Below are 19,863 nucleotides of genomic sequence, written 5' to 3' on the forward strand. Positions count from 1 at the left end.
AACACTTTAAAGACTTATCGATCCATCAGCTCTGCACTTTGTTCATCAGTGAGAACCCCTTAACTGGTATAAAATGAGCAAACCTAGGGAGATGGTCAACAACCAAAATACTAGTTATCTCTTTCGAAAGAGGTTTAATGACCACAAAGTCAATAGAAGTTCATCATCCCTATGGTCTTAATGGACCAGGGAGTGGTTGGCGTAACCCCAAAGGAAAAGATCGGGATGTCTTACTGCCTGCACAGGTCAGACACAAGGCCACAAAGCTTTTGACATCTCTCTTGTAACCGGGCCACCAAAAGGAACATTATAAAAGTTCCTCTTTCTTAAATAACTCCAAAATGACCAGCAAGTTTGGAATCCTAAACCAACCTGAGGGCTTCCACCTGAGCAGATTCAAAAAATCATTTGTCGGATTCAAAAAGCCATTCGTGTAATTGGGATTAATGTGCTTAGGAGGATCCTAAGCAATTTATTGGAACCCATAGCCCCTAGGAAGCATGGAATGTGTTATAAAGCCATTCTTTAAGTTCTCATCAAGGAACTCTTGAGTGCCTTAAATTCAGGCTCCGACAGAGAGTAGAGGCGACCAAAAGAGTTTTTTGCTTTTGGGAGCAGTTCTGTGGGACAGGGACGCGACTGGTCAGCGTTCTTTTTTATAACAGATGCCCTCATGGTACTGTAGAGGCAGTTTGTAATATGACTAGGTAGTTACCACATCACCTTGTGATTAGGGATGCACCGATCCGATATTTGGATCGGATATCGGTGCCGATATGGCCATTTTAGATGGATCAAGGGATCGGTAACATTGACTGATCCACTGGCCGATCCGGTTTTTGCTTGGTAATGGCTCAGCCATCCCTTACTAGGTGCAGTAGTAGTATGGGATGGGAGCCGCTACTTCCTTTATAGGTCCGGCTCACAGGCGGAGTGATATCAGATGCACTCCGCCTGTGAATGGAGGAGCCGTACACATGAAGCAGCGGCTTTGCTCTGTACTGCAGCCGCTTGCTTTGTGTGTAGCTCCGAATCGGTTCCGGTATCTGTATCGGCGATTTCACAACGCCAGGTATCGGTATCGGGTGCAAAAAAGTCGGATCGGTGCATCCCTACTTGTGATTTTTTGGTCAGTGGAGGACTTGTTTGGCAAATTTCTTTACAATGTTCCTTGCAATGGTTGGATCCAGTTGATAGAGCGATTATGAATAGAAAACCAAGGAATGCTGAAGATAATAGGAAATTTTGGTGATGTAATCAGCTGATAGCCTCATGATGGCCAGCCTCAATTTGTAGTTCAAAAGGAACAGCTTCATGGTTAACGGATCCTGAAGATAAAGGTGTCGCCACATCAATAAGGGGCAGGTTTGCTTCTCACTTCGAGGTTGTTTGGGCTAGTTCTATGTCCATAAAATTCCAACACCCTAACCTCCTACTAATGCCTCGTACACATGTGTCGAAAATTGGCAGGGAATCTTCGTCCAACGTCCGATCTGCCGATTTTCGGCTTGTTAGTATGATGCTTTCGACAACCGACTCCGACTTTTCGGCGGAATAAAATCTGGTGTGCAGGCTATAAAATTTTTGTTGGCCATCCACACAACGGCCGATTTTCGGTCAGTCAGTACAGATTTCGGCAGACAAAAATCTGATGCATGCTCAGAGAAGAAATCCATGCTCAGAGAAGAAAAAACACACGGAAAGTAAACCAGCACATGACATCACTTCTGAAGTAGAATTTTGTTGGCCGAGAAAATTCGTGTGCAGTCTAGGCACATTCCAACCAACAAAACACAACTTGGACAAAAGACGGCCGATCGGTCGGCAGATAATCGTTGCGTGTGTACGAGGCATAAGTACAAGTGACTGCTTTGAGAATGCACAAGAATATATATATATATATATATATATATATATATATATATATAGTATATGTAGCTGTGAACTGAACTCTGTCATTGGCATTTTGGGTGTTTAATTTTTTTTTGCTTCTCTTGTTTTCTAGTGAAGATAGTTATTCGGGGGGACAGGAACACCGGAAAGACAACTCTATGGCATCGGCTGCAGGGAAAAAAGTTTGTAGAGGAGTATATTCCCACTCAGGAGATCCAGGTCACCAGCATACATTGGAACTACAAGAGTAAGTGCTGTGTCCAGCCTGTCTTGTGCCTCTGTCATCTGCTCCTTTGGTGGACTCTTGCATTTCACTAGTATTCGTTATATTAATTTGGTAACTTTCATCACCTCTCTTCCTCTATTTGGATCTTTTCCAGTTTTAGTTTTTCTTTCTCTCTCCTCTTCTTTCTATCGCTCTCCAGTGCACACACGCTATAATTTGTTCTTTTTTTTACTGTTTTTCTTTTATTACACTATTTTTTAGTTTTCTCTTTCTCTCTTGCCTCTCTTGTTTTTCTTCTAACTTTTGCCGTCTTTTTTTCCTCCCACGGTCTTTTTTTATTTTGTCTCTGCTTTATCTCCCCTGGCCACAGGCTAGAACTTGTCTTTCCCATTCTCTGTCCTCATTGTCTTCATATAATTTACAGTTGGATTGCTTATCCTGGTATTGTTTTCCGCCCCCTCCCTTTATGCATTTCTCTCTGTGTCCTGTACTCCTAGCTCTTTACTAGCATCTCTCATGATGCCGTCACCCTTCCACTGAGCCCCTATGGCTCGTCCTCCCACACACTGACTGAATGATGTGACAAGGCTTGTTCAAGCATGCATGATCGCAGTGCTACAGATCTGCATAGTCTGCAGTGACTGGAGATGGCACAGGGTGGCCATTTTTCTCTATAATGGATGTATTTTTTATGCTATGATGTCCATGGATAATTATTTTTATAAGGTCTGCGGTTGTTACAGTATAAGAATTCATATGAAGCCGTTAAGTGACTACACCAACTAAATATAATTTTTGTATGGATTGATGCTGCCCTTTTTAAGTAGATGTAAATCCATTTCTGAATGATATTCCGCTCGGCATCATAAATAATCGTCGTTTTGTTTCCCCTCACAAAATATTGGTTTTCCATTTTTACCATCCTTTCTTCCATTTGGGTGCTCCCAATCTCTTGCGGCTATTTCCTGTCTACATGAACTCCATTCAGAGGTCCGTTCAGAAAAAAATTCTTACAGCAGAGGCCCGAATTGCATGTTCGTGCGATGACTCAGATCCTTCACCTCACACCCCCCCCCCTCCTCATATCTCAATCCCATTCTCAATTCAGTGTCCTAAGGTCCCCCTGCATATCACAATCACCTTATATCACAGTTCATCCTTCACAGTAGTGTTCTCAGGCAGGCCCCCTTCACATCACTCTCCATCTCCTTCACAGTAGTCTTCTGAACCCCCCTCACATCACACCCCCCTTCATTCACAGCAGTGTCCTCAACCCCATTCACATCATCGCCCCCCCCCAAACAGTGTCCTCTGTCCCTGTTCCTATCACCCCCCCCCCCAACGTTGTGTTCCCTGTCCCTGTTCCGATCACTTCCCCCCCCCCCCCCCCCGTTGGGTCCTCTGCCTCCTTCACTCTCCAAACCAGTGTCCTCCTCTGCCCCTTCACCCTCCAAATCAGTGTCCTCCTCCCCCCCCCCCCCCCCGTCACTCCCCAAATCAGTGTTGTCCTCTGCCCCCCCCTCACAACAGTGTCAACAGTGTGCTCCTCTGCCCCCGCCCTCGTCCCACAGCAATGTCCTCTTCTGCCCCTCCCCTTTCTTCCCTCCACAGCAGTTTTCTCCTTTGCCCCACCCTCCCACAGTCATGACTTCCTTTGCCCCCTCCCACAGTCATGACTACCTTTGCCCCCTCCCACAGTCATGACTTCCTTTGCCCCCTCCCACAGTCACGACTTCCTTTGCCCCCTCCCACAGTCACGACTTCCTTTGCCCCCTCCCACAGTCACGACTTCCTTTGCCCCCTCCCACAGTCACGACTTCCTTTGCCCCCTCCCACAGTCACGACTTCCTTTGCCCCCTCCCACAGTCACGACTTCCTTTGCCCCCTCCCACAGTCACGACTTCCTTTGCCCCCTCCCACAGTCACGACTTCCTTTGCCCCCTCCCACAGTCACGACTTCCTTTGCCCCCTCCCACAGTCACGACTTCCTTTGCCCCCTCCCACAGTCACGACTTCCTTTGCCCCCTCCCACAGTCACGACTTCCTTTGCCCCCTCCCACAGTCACGACTTCCTTTGCCCCCTCCCACAGTCACGACTTCCTTTGCCCCCTCCCACAGTCACGACTTCCTTTGCCCCCTCCCACAGTCACGACTTCCTTTGCCCCCTCCCACAGTCACGACTTCCTTTGCCCCCTCCCACAGTCATGACTTCCTTTGCCCCCTCCCACAGTCATGACTTCCTTTGCCCCCTCCCACAGTCATGACTTCCTTTGCCCCCTCCCACAGTCATGACCTCCTTCCCCCCCCCCCCCCCTCCAACAGTAATGACCTCCTTTTGCCCCCTTTCACCCTCCGAAAGTAGTGTCCTCCTCTGCCCTCCTTCACCCCCCCCCCCCCCACAGAGGTGTCCTCTTGTGGCCTCCTTCACAGCCATGTCCTAGCCTCTCATTCTCTTACCTCACAGAGGCACACAACAGAACCAGAGGGTGGGAGGCATAGCAGCACTGGACAGAGGGAAGGAACTGCTGGTGATAACTTTTCATATTAACAAGCTGGTGATTGGTTGCTAACATACAGGGCAGTCCTAGCAACCAGTTACATGAAAAGTTAACATTGGCAGCTCCCGCTCTCTCCTTCCTCTCTGCTGTGAAAATTACAGTGGCGGAGGCTAGGGGAAAGAGCTGGCTCCTAAGTGGTGACCACCACTGTCTGGATCTGAACCATGGTCCACCATTTAGTAATGCCTGCTCTATGGAAAATCCCAGGCCATTTGTTCTTATAGTGACAACAGTTGACTATGCTTGCACAATGTGTGTTGGCACAGCTGCTTATCGTCTCCACCAGGCATGGATGTGGCAGGGGGACAACCAAGAGCCACAGTTGGGAAATGGGAACATAATGCTTTTGCCCTATACCAGGAAGTGCCTGAACAAGGACCTTCATTACAGGATCATACATCTCCACATATTAATTTATTGAAAGCTGCAGATAGACTGGATTAAACTCATGTATAAAACATGTATTTTTGTTTATTTTATTTTCAGCCACTGATGACATAGTGAAAGTGGAGGTTTGGGATGTGGTCGATAAAGGTGAGTTCCTCTTTTACTAGATAACATGTTTATTTTTTGGCAATGAAGTTTACTTAAAGTGATTGATTGTAAAGTCTTGTTTTTTTTGTTTTGTGTTTTAAATAACAAACATGTTTTTCTCCCTGCTCTGTGAAGTGGTTTTGCACAGAGTGACCCGGAACCTCCTCTTCTCGGGTCCCTCTCCTGTGCTCCTGCTTGCTATGGGGGCACCCGAGCCGAGTCACAGCTCCCTGTGTCCATTCGGACACAGTGCTGCGACCCAGGCCCCGCCCCCTCTCTCTCATTATTGGCTGACTGCCTTTGACAGCAGCGGGAGCCAATTGTGCTGTGCTGCTTAGACACTCCTACAACATTGCTAGATAAAGATGGGCTCAGGTAAGTATTAGGGGGGATGCTGTACACAGAACGTTTTTTTTTATTTTTTTATCTTAAAGAGGTTGTAAACCCACTTTGTTGACATTTACCTATAGGTAAGCCTAAATTAAGACTTACCTATAGGTGCTATAAATATCTCCTAAACATGCACCGTTTAGGAGATATTTTACAGTGCATGCAGCCGATGACGTCATCGGGACATGCGCTCTGAAGGAACGGCCACCCGTGCCGTTCCTTCAGAGCCCAGTGCCGTGAACGACAGCTCCCGCGCGCATGCGCGGGAGTGATGTAATCGCGCCTCCGGCCAATCGGGTGGATGGAGGACGCGATCCAGGAAGCAGGTCTTTACAGGTTTTTTTTTTTTTTCATTGGGTTTACCTCCTCTTTAATACATAAAGATAAAAAAAACCTTCTGCCTTTACAATCCCTTTAACGTGCCCGTACTAAGCAAAATAGCAGGTTGACTTTATAGCAGAGCAGGCAGATTAAAGTGTACCTTGCTCACATTTTCTTGATGACACAGTTCAGTACTGAAGCCAGGCAAAAGCCCTAAAATTTCTGGTTATAGGGAAAGACAAGCCATTACCACTGATAAAATAGGAAATAAATCGGCGCTCCTTATGAAGGTCAAGAAATTATGATACTCTCTCATAGTGTAGTAGTTAAAAAACAATGCTTTATTAAAAAATGTAGGCACTCACAGTAAAAAACACAGCGTTGCAGATCCGCCGATGCGGTATATCCGATGCTTCCGGTCTCGGCGTAGACCGGAAGTGACGTTAACCGGCTCCTCCCGACGTGTTGCGTCACAACCTCATGACTTTATCAAGGGATGCTATCACGCTGTGTTTTTTACTGTGATTGTCTACATTTTTTAATAAAGCATTGTTTAACTACTACACTATGAGAGCCCCCCTTTCATTGTCCCTTGAATAAGCGAGATCCATACAGGAGGACCACCATCTGTGACTAACATCCTTAAAGAGACGGTGCATCATCAGATCAATGACAGCACCCCCCTAACAGAAGTGAGAGGTCCCCGCTCTTTGGCCCCTGTGAATTGGGAGAAGCTGAAGAGGATTCTACCCAATTCTACCTTTGTGGAGAAATACTAGGTTCCATCTTCTCCCTTCAGCCAGTGCTTTACATCACAAAACGCTCATTTGAGTGTTTTTGGAGGTGAGCGGCCATTACACTCAGATAAGGATTTAGCTCACCTGGGTGAATATGCTGTCTCTACAGACAACATTTAAACCACAAGAGTCACCACCTATATAAAGAAGAGTCACTAAAATCACCTTATTCACCTCATTCTATTGTCAGCACATCACCTTATTGCATTATTTTGCACTTTTGGATGATTTATATATTATATTCATTCCTTGATTTTTTTACTGTCTATATAGATTGCATTCATTGCTTTCACTTTGCTTTTTTGTTATTTATCTATCATTTAGTGGCACGTATTTTTGGCCTATTCATGGATTGATTGCACTTGATCACTTTACAACACACTCAATGGTGACACTATTCTCATTATCATTAGGCCTGTATTTTTGATATACTGCACCTGAGCACTTTTCATTGTTTGCATCTATTGCCAAATACTGTTTTACATCTTATTCATGTTTTAAGTTGCCACAAACACCACACATTTGTGTTTATGCTACTGTGCCCCTTGCACAGATATTATCTCCATTTTTACATTTTGGATACCCTGAGTGTGCTTCTCATCTCAGCACCAGTTTGTAGTATCATATAATTTCTTTACCTTCATAAGGAGCGCCAATTTATTTCCTATTTTTCTTCATACTTTACTGATAGTGGGGACACTATAAGATTGGCAGCACCTTTTTTGGTCCTTTATCATTCCTTTCATCCATCTGTTTCATTATTTGATGAGCTTTACACCATCCCTCCGATATCTATTAGTCCAGTTAAACACAGTTTACTCCATTGATAGCGCATTGGTTCCACCCTCTTGCAAGCCATTACCACTGTACTCCCTGAGGTCGGTGGGGGGGATCCATGCATAACCAGGGGATGCTTGCAAAAGGCTTATTCTGCCTGCTTCAATGTGAACCTATTATGTTGCCTACTGATTTAAGATATTTTTAGTGATTTTAAACAATATTATATTAAAATAAAAAAGATGTTATACCTACCTGCTTTTTGTAATGATATTGCACAGGGTGGTCCCTTACCTCTTTTTTGGTAGCCCCACGCTGACACTGTCCACTCCTCTGTGTGCCGCCTTAGCAAGCCGGATGCTAAAGGAGCACCCATGCACGCATGCTGCCAAGCTAGGCTGTGTACATCTATTGAAAAATACAGCACTGGTAAGCCAAGCCCCCACTACTCTCTCCTCATTTGTTTGACTGAAAGCTGCAGGAGCCTCTCAGTGTTTTCTTGAGGAACAACAAGTGAGCAGTGCAGTGCTGTAGCTACACTGCTAGAGCAGTGAGAGGAGTCAGGTGAATTGGGGGGGGGGGGGGGCAAGATCAGGTAGTGAGGCATTTTTTTTACCTTATTGCAGGGTAAAAAATGTTTTAAAGTGGTTGTAAAGGCTCAAGGTTTTTTTTACCTTAGTGCATTCCATGCCATTTGGCTCATGCTGCTGTCAATCACAGCCAGTGAGCCAATGAGGAGAGAGCAGGGCCAAGCTGAGCTGTGTGTGTAAATAGACACACAGGAGTATGGCTCAGGAGTGAGCCTGTTTGGGTGCTCCCATAGCAAGAGGCTTGCTATTGGGGGTACTCGTCATGGGGGGAGGCAGGACCGCCAGTGGGGGACTCAAACAGAAGAGGATCAGGGCTGCTCTGTGCAAAACCATTACACAGAGCAGGTGAGTATAACATTTTTGCTACTCAAAAAAAAAAGCCAAAAAAAAAACCCTGTATGTTGAGGGCCACAGTGGAGCTATATAGAAAAGCAGGGTGATATAGATGTCTTCTGTATCTGTGTAAGGGTTTATTTATTTTGTTTTTATTGCCCAGGGAAAGGCAAGAAGCGAGGAGAAGGTGGACTGAAGTTGGAAAACGAGCCTCAAGAGGTGAGGACTCATGAGTTTACATCCACTGGAGACAAAAAAATAAAAATACTTTGCAGAAGAGCAGCTTATAATTTATACAAATCTGACCATCAAGGTACACAACTGTGCAGAACATGAGGTATCCAGGGCTTGTGTAACTGTTTCTTGCAGCCTTCTGTCCTGGCATTATTACCAGTTTCTGATATAGGAAAGGTAACAGGACCTTTAACAATGCTTGGTAGAATAGAAGTCAATTGACTTGGACTACTGTCATGTGTTCCACATTTGAAGAAGGCGTATATATCTGAATGTCAATGGTGTGTGCTTTTCTCCATCCAGGGGGATGCTGACCTGGCGCTGGATGCAGAGTTTTTGGATGTTTACAAGAACTGCAATGGGGTGATCATGATGTTTGACATTACCAAGCAGTGGTATGTATATTAATAAGAAATGCTCTATGCTTTATTCTTCGCCCTTATCCCTTTTTCAAGCACATACTGGGTCATTGTAGTTTTTAATTTCTAAATTCATAATATCAAACTAACTGTGTAGCATTGTACAGAGAATGTGAATCTGATATCTGTCTGCTTTAGAACAACTTACTGTTTTATATCTCAATTACAGCAATAAAGTTACACACAGTCTAAGAACCTTTCAATATATTTTAGATCAGGGGTCGGCCACCTGTCAATCGGGACCAATAAAGCACTGCGTAAACTATATAAATCCTATATAATAATAATAATAATCTGACAGATCGCAACCTGACATGCTGCCAGCTTCTGATCGAGTTTGCCACATGTCACATCAGAGCAGCAATCTACAGCAACAGCCGAGCTGAGCTGAGCCGCTACCCAAATCAGATCATACAGCACACATGCAGAGCTGCAGCGGGGTGCCGAGTGCACTCTTGCACTAGCGTAGAAGGAATACATTCTGTCAGGTGCAGTGATCTCCACCCAACAGATGATGTCTAGTCCTGGCCTCTGACTCGCTGTCATTCAGAGGCTGGGAGGTAGGAAAGGAAGAGAGCGGCACCGTGAGGGAGCATTATAAATATAAGTAATAACAAGGGTAATGTTTGGTTAAATGATTGGGGGGGTGAAGGGGTTATAATGACATAGTATTGTGCTGTATGAAGGAGTTAATGTCCTGCCATTGGTCACTGATGCATTAGTGACCAGTGACAGCTAATGCATTTTATACAGCACCGTGCTCGTGCTGTGTCTTTTGGCCCCCTGTATCGCCTAAAAAACCTGGCTGATCCTACCATTTTCTACCCTCCCCACTGTAAACGGACCACGGTATATCATGGCTGCTGAGCCCTGACACCGTGGTCAGTTTACGTGCCTCCGTCAGCTGCAGCCCTGCTCTGTCCTCTGTCCCCCACCCCCTCCCCTCCTGCTGCTCTTATATTTAATTTAAGTGTATGCCATCCTTTCTGTAGTATAACAATAAGTGCCCCTGTGCCTTAGAGAAAAAATATGCCGATCTGTACCTAAATCAGAATGGCTCCCGGCGATCACCTGACCGCTCGGCTCTCTCTCTCCTCCTTTCCCCTCCTCCCCGGCTGACGTCAGTGGAAGTGCTCTGCCCCGCCCGCTGGAGCTGCCAGGCGGGCAGAGGAGAGAGCAAGGAGTCAGCTAAGTGCCGGGAGCTGCTCTGATTTAGGTACAGATCGACATATTTTTTCTAATTACTCGCTTGGATGACTTTTACAAAAAAAAGCAGCATTGCCTGCCCAAAAAAAAAATACTGGGATGATGCCTGTAGCTGCAGGCATCATCCTGGTATACCACTTTAAACGGCCATTGTATATTTACATTAGCCAGTCTTAAAGTGGTTGAAGAACAATGGCTGGGACATGGAAACCTATGGGTGACATCACCGCTCCAGGTTTTAGCGTTCACAAGTCCTCTGTCCTCTGCAGCCACCACTGGCTGATAACGGGAAGATCACATGACTGGACAGGGGCAGGCTGAAAATACATAAAAATATATACCTTTTTTTTTTTTTGCAGTGACATTTGTTTATATACTTTTTTCATGCCACTGATTTTTTTATTAGGGCCTTGCTAGTTCATTTCTTTAAAAAAAAAAAGGGTGAAAGAAAAGGTTGTTGCAACCTGGTGATCTTTGATCGCTACCATGTAGTTCAGGTAAATCTCCACCTCTCAAAGGTTGCCTACCCCTGTTTTAGATCATAGGAGGAAATTAGAGTAACTGGAGGACATCCACAAACCTAGGGAGAATGTACAAGCCATGGCATACACAGAACATGCGGACTCCTGCCACTGCCATACTGTCTTTCATTTGGGCACCCATTTGACAAAATCATAGGAGTGAGCTCAGAGCTACCGCATTACTGTGAAGATGAACAGTAATAGCTAGGCCTTGCTTAGCAACATCCTAACAACATTCTGGGAGTTATCAGGCCAGGCTTCATGAGGTACATAAATGGCCTACACCTATAGCACAAGGGCATCATTCAATTTTGGTCAAAACTGCACAGCAGGTTTTTTTTATCTTCAGACATCCCTTATTTGCATAGGCAGTTTTTTTTTTTTTTTAGTAAAGTTGAACTGACCCTCTAACACAGGGGTCTGCAAACTATGGCCCTCCAGTTTTTTAGGAACTACAATTCCCATCATGCCTAGTCATGTCTGTGAATTCAGAGCTTTACAATGCCTCATTGGATGGGTGTAGTTATGCAACAACAGGAGGGCCGTAGTTTGGAGATCCCTGCTTTACCTTATCTTTCTTTTAACATTTGACTAGAGCTCTGCTTTACAGCAGAACTCCACACAAAAGTGGAAGTTCCGCTTTAAGGACTCGTCCCCCACTCCTCTTGCACAATTGGCACTTTTCAGGAGCCGGGGGGGGGATCGGAGCGGGTATCTGATTTTGACAGGCACCTGCTTCCCACTTCCGTTTGAGCTCGGCTACAGAGGTTCTCCTTCCTTCCTCCCCCTGCAGTCTTCTGGGACACTTGACAGGTTCCAGAAGACTATATCTATCACTCACGATGGGCAGTTGGCACCCGGCTGTGAAGCCACAAGCTGTCACAGCTGGGTGCCCATAGTGATGCCAGCACGGGGGACCGAAGACCGCTGGTGAGACCGCCTGGGGTATGCTCACCGCTTGATCCTGGGACAGGTGATGGGCTCTTTTTTAAAAGTCAGCCGCCAACTCTTGGAGCTGCTGACTTTTATTTTTACAAGTGACTGGATCTCCACTTTAAGATCCCTCTGCTTTTCAATGACCTAGCAACTGTAGTAGTCCCGTATGGGTTTAACTATGTGAGTGACAATTATGCTAAGACTAGCTTAGTGCAGCAACAATCGAGAAGTAGAGACAACACACGTCACGGCCTAATTATTCAGCTTCCGCATTGCCAGTTGGCTTTAGAATTAGTAGTATCGGGGAGGTGTGGGTTCCCCACTGACCTGTGGTTGGAATCCCAACAGTGGTTGGTTGCTGTAAAGATGCTCCTCTTCATTGGGTGGGTTCTACCATCGAGGAACATTGTGGATAACACTTATTCTTCCTCAGACCTGATTCTCTGCCCTGTTGGGTTTTCAGGACATTTAACTACATTATTAAGGAGCTGCCCAAGGTACCAAGCCATGTGCCAGTGTGTGTTCTTGGCAATTATCGGGACATGGGGGAACACCGCGTCATTTTGCCTGATGATGTGCGGGATTGTATCCAGGGCCTTAACAGGTGAGAGATGTTGTGTGATGTTGCAAAAAAAAATTTTTCCCTATCCTTCAAGTATTTATTTATTTATTTTTTTAGGTGTTTTTGTTATTGCAATAAATATAGTTTTTTGTTGATTAACCACTAGAAACAACTTTGTTGCTCAATGCATGTACTCTAATTAACCACTTAAAGACCAAGCCTATTTTTGGCACATGTTTACAAGTTAAAATATATATATTTTTAAAGTGTCCCCATCCCCTTGAGCTTGCGCACCAAAGAAAACGCATAGGTAAGTCGCACCTGCAAATGTAAACAGTGTTCAAATCACACATGTGAGGTATCACCACGATCATCAGAGCGAGAAAAATAATTCTAGCAAAAGACCTTCTCTGTAACTCTAAACTGGTAACTGGTGAAACATTTTAAACCGTCCCCTATGGAGATTTTTAAGTACCGTAGTTTGTCGCCTTTCTCCGAGTGTGCTAACTTTAAAATTTGGCTAACTTTACTGTTTAGTTTTTTTTTTTTTTTAATTCAGTGAAGTGTATTTTTCCAAAAACCATGCATTTGAAAGACCGCTGCGCAAATACCGTATAACAAAAAACATCTCAACGACATTTTATTCTCCAGAGTCTTTGCTAAAAATAATATATATAATGTTTTGGGGTTCTGAGTAATTTTCTAGCAAAAAATACTGTTTTCTCTTACGTCCTCCGACAGTCGCCGCCTCTTCATATTCGTCACATATGGGGGTATTAGACTTTGCTCCGAAGGAGTAGCTAGGCAACAGAATATGTTAATAAAGCTTTTAACATATCCAACATATCCCACCCTCAAGGGGTGGTCCCCTCAGTCAATACCCTCCTACTTCCTGCAACCATATCTCAGTTTTAATGTCTAGCTTGTCAGGAGTGGCTGGCTCTCTCTGTGCTGGGACTTTATGTCCCAGACTCTTTCTTCTTTTTAATATTTTGATTGAGTTTTTCTCTCTACCTTTACTTAGCTGTTGTTTTTTCAGCGTTAGTTAGTTCTTCGGACGAAGAGGATCATGCGGACTGGGTCTCGGGCTGATCCCCCTGGTCGCAGGTCGTGGGTCAGTGGCTTCCCAGTCTGCCATCGAGCGTTCAGCCAGGTAACGCTCCTGGCATAGTGAACGACCCATCCCTGTTCGGTGCAGGGATGCTTGGTGAGGTGGCTACCTCACTGGACGCTGTGCGGTTTCTTAACCCACGTTCGGAGCGTCTTGTATGCGACTCTCCCTGCCTCATGTGTAGCGGCTTGTTCGCCTGTGCGGGTCCCCCACACCGTGGTGAGGTAAGTGTATTTATGTGGGGACCTGTCTGTCTGGAGGGGTGTCAGTCTGGGACTGTGTAACCTGCCTCTATTCACACTGTTTGTCTCCCTATCTCTCGGCTGCATGCTGTGGGCTGCAAGGGGGGGGGGAGTTGTGTGGCACTATGGGTGTCAGCATGATCAGTGTGGAAAGCTGTGTGCTGTGGGGCATGTTTTATGGCATGTTTGGGCACTTACAGCGATCGCTGCAGCGATCGGTTCTGTTTTTTTACATACAGACATGTGTGCATTACTGCACTGTGGGGCGACGGTTTCGGCGCCAAAAGACGCCATTTTGCCTGCCCTCGCTCCGGCCGCATGTTTTACATGCATGGCGGCCATTTTCTTGTAGCCTCCATAGGTTTACATAGAGCGCCCTAGCAGCATCACTTCCTCTTCCCAGGAACACCGATCGAGGCAGCAGCAGCGGCGAGGGTCTCCTCAGGTTTTATCCTTCTGTTTCTTGCTATCCATTGCCTGTGTTCAGTTTACATATCCCTGTGGGGGTCTCATTGTGCTTAGTGTGACGCGGTGGGCTGCGCTTGCCGCGCTTGCTGAAAGGGGCAGTTAACCCTTGGTTGTCTGGCATTACAGGGGCAATGGATTCTCAGGAGGGCAAATTTCCTACAGTATTGGTGGAAAGCCAGGGGACCGCTGCTTCCCCCCCAGGGGGGGATTTAGCCACTATTGTGGCTGGCCTTGCTGCTCAGGTGCAAATGCTGGTGGCTGCTCAATCTACCAAAAGGCCCAGAGTTGTGCTCTCCTCTGATTCTGAGGGGAAGGTGATGGGGCTGTTCTAGCAGGGGCTTCCCTATCGGGGTCCCGCTCCTCTCTTGATCTAGTGGGGTCTGAGGTGGAGGCTGAAGTTGAGGGGGTTGATAATTCTCCCCCTGGCTCGCCTGAAGAGCTTGCAATCATGGATGAGTTGATTGCTTCTATTAAGCAAACGCTGCGTTTGCAGGACGAAGTGTGTCCCCCCGCTGCCTTGGCGGCTTATGGGACGCAAAGGAAACGCAGGACGCCACAGGTTTTCCCCTGCAATGCTGATTTTCAGCGCGCGGTTAAGGATCAATGGCGCGATCTGCGCAAACCTTTTGCGGTACCAAGTAAGTTTCTCTCTCGGCCGGAGAGCAGATTTTTTCCTTCAAATCTTCAACTGTCTCCGGAGCGCCTGCGGGACCTACACCTGGCGGTGCAGGACCTGAGGGCTCAGGGAGTGGTGGTTCCGGTGCCTCATCGGGACAGATTTCGGGGGTTTTATTCAAACCTGTTCACCGTGCCCAGGAAGGAGGGCAAGGTTCGTCCGATTCTGGACTTGAAGGCTCTGCACTGCTCTGTGCGGGTTCGCAAGTTCCGCATGGAATCCCTGCGGTCGGTGGTGGCTGCCCTGGTTCCGGGGGAATTCATGGCCTCCATCGATTTGAAGGATGCGTATCTTCACATCCCCATCTTCGAGGGTCACCAGAGGTACCTTCGATTTGCCATTGCGGCGGATCACTACCAGTTCGTGGCGTTGCCTTTTGGCCTTGCCTCGGCTCCGCGGGTCTTCACCAAGGTGCTTGCACCGGTTCTGGCATTATTGAGGGCCCAGGGCATTTCTGTCCTGGGGTATCTGGACGACATTCTGGTTCGGTCTGCGACCAGCCAGGGTCTGGAGCAGGACCTGTCTGTCACGATGCAAACTCTGCAGGAGTTTGGTTGGACGATAAATTTTCCAAAGTCGGCACTGAGTCCGTCTGTTCGTCTTCCCTACCTGGGAATGATTTTGGACTCGGTGCAGGCGAAGGTCTTCCTGCCGGAAGACAAACTCAGAACTCTTCAGGAGGAAGTCAGGTCCCTCCGGGATGTTCCGCAATCGTCTCTACGGACGTACATGAGATGTCTGGGATTGATGGTCTCGGCCTTCGAGGTTGATTCCCTTCGCCCAGTTTCACACGCGGGGTCTCCAAGCGGAGATCCTGTCCAAGTGGGACGGGCGACCTCAATCTCTGGATCTTCAGATCTCGTTGAGTCATCGCACCAGGAAAGACCTTCTGTGGTGGCTCCAGTCCCCGATGGTGTCCGGGGGCAAGTCGTTTCGTCCTATCTCGTGGACGGTAATCACCACGGATGCCAGCCTGTCGGGCTGGGGTGGTGTTCTGGGCGTTCTGTCCGCCCAGGGAACTTGGTCGGAGGGGGAGTCCTCCCTTCCGATCAACATTCTGGAATTGCGTGCGATAAGTCTCTGTCTTCGTCGCTGGACGGACCGGCTGCAGGGCTGCCCGGTTCGGGTGCAGACGGACAATGCCACGGCGGTGGCCTACATCAACCACCAAGGGGGCACCAGGAGTGCCCGAGCGGCTCGGGAAGTGGCCGACATTCTATCTTGGGCCGAGACTCATGTCCCGGCGATAACGGCGGTTCACATTCCGGGGGTGGAGAACTGGCAGGCGGACTATCTGAGTCGCCAGACCCTGGATCAGGGGGAATGGTCTCTCCACCCGGCTGTCTTCCAGATGTTGTGCGCGAAGTGGGGTCTTCCAGATGTGGACCTGTTCGCGTCTCGTCTCAACAACAAGGTGGGGAGGTTCGTGGCACGGACGCGCGACCCTCGGGCAGACGCGTCGGACGCGTTAGTGGCCCCGTGGCATCAGTACAGACTGATGTATGCGTTTCCACCGATCCAGTTGCTGTCCAGGTTCCTTCGCAGGTTTCAATCGGAACGCAACACGGTGATTCTTGTGGCACCGGACTGGCCTCGCCGGTCCTGGTACGCAGACCTCGTGAATCTGGCGGTCGACGCCCCGTGGCGTCTGCCTCTTCGAGACGATCTACTGTCTCAAGGACCGATATACCATCCTGCTTTACAGTCGCTGGCTTTGACGGCCTGGCTGTTGAAACCGAGGTCCTGAAGGAGAGGGGTCTCTCTCCGGAGGTCGTTCATACTTTAATCAACGCGAGGAAGTCTTCCTCTGGGAAGGTTTACTACCGTACTTGGAAGGCCTATTTTGCCTGGTGTGAGTCCAGGGGGTTTTCACCCCGCACGTACTCGGTGTCCCGTGTGCTGTCTTTCCTTCAAGCGGGTGTTGATCAGCGCTTGGCGCTGGCTACGATAAAAGGTCAGGTGTCTGCTCTGGCCGTTCTGTTTCAACGTCCCGTGGCATCCAACCTTTTGGTTGGCACCTTTATTCAGGGTGTGCGGCATCTGGTTCCTCCTAGGAGGGATCCTCTGCCCCCTTGGGACTTGAATCTCGTGCTATCTGTGTTACAACGTGCTCCTTTTGAACAGATCAGGGAGATCTCGTTGTCTATGTTATCCAAAAAGGTCGCCTTTTTGGTGGCGATCACTTCGGCTCGCAGAGTGTCGGAACTGGCGGCTTTGTCCTGCAAGTCTCCGTACTTGGTTATTCATTTGGATAAGGTGGTCTTGCGACCTAATCCTTCCTTTCTTCCGAAACGTGTTTCGGAATTCCGTCTTAATGAGGACATTGTTTTGCCTTCGTTGTGCACGAAGCCTAAACATCCACAGGAGGTGAGATTGCACTCTTTGGATGTTGTTCGGGCGATCAGGGTTTACCTTCGATCGACTGAGTCTTTTCGTAAAACGGACTCCTTGTTTGTTCTTCCAGAGGGTCCTCGGAAGGGCATGGCGGCTTCGGCCTCTACCATCGCTAAATGGATCAGACAGACCATTGAACAGGCCTATGCCTTGCAGGGGAAGGTTCCCCCTGTGCCTGTGATGGCGCACTCTACTAGATCTCTGAGTACGTCTTGGGCCTGTCGTCATGGGGCTTCTGTAGCCCAGGTGTGTAAGGCGGCGACTTGGTCGACCGTGCACACTTTCACAAAATTCTACAAAGTAGATGTTCGGGCATCGGCGGATGCTTCCTTTGGCCGCAAGGTTCTTAGTGCGGCTGTTCCCTAGGGTCCCTTGTTGGGGACTCCTGGCTGTTGGGATGAGTTTTGTATCCCCTGGTTTTTGCCTTTTCCTGGGTTGTTGCTCCTGTTGAGCACTTGTTTTTTGCTGTTGCCCAGCTGGTTTCCTATCTTTGGTAAGGTTCCTTTCTTGATGTGGAAACTGCGTTGCCTTTCGGCGCGGATGTGTTTCCCACCCCTCATGTTTGCACTGCTTTGGGACGTCCCCATATGTGACGAATATGAAGAGGCGGCGACTGTCGGAGGACGTAAGAGAAAACGGAATTTTTGTAAAATCTTACCTGTAAAATTCCTTTCTCTGAGTCCTCCGACAGTCGCCGCCCCCGCCCCTCTTTTGGGGTTTGGTTGTATACTCTACTGCTATTCCACTAAAACTGAGATATGGTTGCAGGAAGTAGGAGGGTATTGACTGAGGGGACCACCCCTTGAGGGTGGGATATGTTGGATATGTTAAAAGCTTTATTAACATATTCTGTTGCCTAGCTACTCCTTCGGAGCAAAGTCTAATACCCCCATATGTGACGAATATGAAGAGGCGGCGACTGTCGGAGGACTCAGAGAAAGGAATTTTACAGGTAAGATTTTACAAAAATTCCGTTTTTTCCTATTTATTATATTTCTTTTTTTATTTTTAACACTGTTTTAAAAAAAAAAAACAATCTGATCACGTTTTATTACTGTCACAAGGCATGTAAACATCCCTTGTGACAGTAATAGGCAATGACAGGTACTCTTTATAGAGGGATCTGGGGTCTAAAAGAACCCAGACCCCTCCACTACACTATAAAGTATTCAAAACCCTAAATCTGCATTTTTGAATACTGACAGTTTTTTAAATCGGCGCCGTTGACACTTTACATGATCGGAGAGCCAATCGAAGCTGATCGTGTCGGCTGGTTGCTCGGGTCTCCTGGTGGGACGGAAAACCCAGGCAGATCGGCGGGAAGGGGGCATCCCCTCCCGCTCACTGGGTTGAGGACCGAGTAGCTGCTGAGCCGCATTGGTTGTTGTTTTCAGAAAGCCGACTGCTGGGTCTAAAAAACGGTAGCCTGTAGCTAGAGGCATCACCCTGGTACAACCACTTCTTCAAACCAACGTACACGTACGTCAGTTTGTGGGAAGTGGTTAAAGGAGTAAGGATGCATCGGGGATGACATTGTTAATCCCTAAATACTGGTTCCCTGCCTCATATAAAGTGTTTTCTTTTACAAAGGGTTTATTTGGGTTCTTTATTGGAAGAACAAAAGAATAATCAGGCGTGGGAAGCGGTAAAACAGCATTGGTACATGTTAAAGAGCATAACCTTAATAAAGATATAGTAAGAGAAGTGGCACGCACATTAAGGCTGGGTTCATACTGGTGCAAACACAGACATTGCATGTGATTCGAACCTCATTGCTGTGCAGATCACATGCAATGTCTGTGCGATGCGAGTTGAGCCACCAAATGCACCACCAAAATGGTGCAAGACCCTTTTTTTTTTTTGGTCCACACTGGAATCGGATCGCATAGGATTTCACACTGCCGTCTGCGAACCGATCTGGGGGTGTCATTAACTTTCTATTGACACCCGCAGAGGGCAGTGTGAACTGCCTGCGAGTGACATGGGATCACACTGGTTCCCGCATCACTTATGTGTGAACCCAGTCTAAGTGCATACAAAATTTAAAGAGATGGTATGTGTGGCTAAAGTGTTTTCTAAGTTGCTGCCTCTGAGTATGCATGCTATAGGGCAGTGATGGTGAACTCCAGATGTTTTGTAACTATATTTCCCACGATGCTCAACTACACTGCAGAGTACATGAGCATCATGGGAAATGTAGTTCCAAAACATCTGGAGTGCCAAGGTTCGCCATCACTGCCCTATAGGGCACTGTCTATAGGGTACTGTCTCCAAGTACTGAAGCCAACAACCAAACCTCTAGTATTTAAAAAAAAAAAAAAAAAGGCCAATGATGTAATTCCATGCATTTATCCCACTTCAAGTTCTTTTTAAATGTTCAGATACATTATTATCTACACAAGGAGTGAGTGCATTGTTTTCAGAGAGTCGGTTAATTTTTCAGACTTGATAAGGTGCAGTAAAGCACAATCTTTGACTGCAAATCTAGAAGCTGAGCCCTTTTTTAAAGTCACACGGGCCAATAGTAATATAGGGGAGAGGGTCAGGCAAACTTTGACACTACCAAGAAAGAACGGCCCAACAATTCAATAGATTTTAGGGACTAAAAGCTGCAGTCGGTAGGTGCCCATGTTGTTACCTGGCCTTTGTAACTGTCAGCGTATATTTATTTTTCT

The 19,863-nt window shown here is 47.2% G+C and overlaps 1 protein-coding gene across 2 annotated transcripts in view; it reads left to right on the forward strand.

Annotated features, from left to right (window-relative positions):
- The window catches only part of RABL6 (RAB, member RAS oncogene family like 6), an 83,827-nt gene that overhangs the window by 23,315 nt on the left and 40,649 nt on the right, over window positions 1-19,863 (forward strand). For both annotated transcript variants that reach the window (XM_082264422.1, XM_082264423.1), the window contains exons 2-6: window positions 2,006-2,140; window positions 5,164-5,211; window positions 8,583-8,638; window positions 8,957-9,048; window positions 12,199-12,339. In XM_082264422.1, the coding sequence (XP_082120548.1) occupies window positions 2,006-2,140; window positions 5,164-5,211; window positions 8,583-8,638; window positions 8,957-9,048; window positions 12,199-12,339 (472 nt within the window). The remainder of the gene's footprint in view (window positions 1-2,005; window positions 2,141-5,163; window positions 5,212-8,582; window positions 8,639-8,956; window positions 9,049-12,198; window positions 12,340-19,863) is intronic.

This window comes from Pelophylax lessonae, assembly GCF_965119305.1.
Source record: "Pelophylax lessonae genome assembly, chromosome: 7".
Classification (NCBI taxonomy): domain Eukaryota; kingdom Metazoa; phylum Chordata; class Amphibia; order Anura; family Ranidae; genus Pelophylax; species Pelophylax lessonae.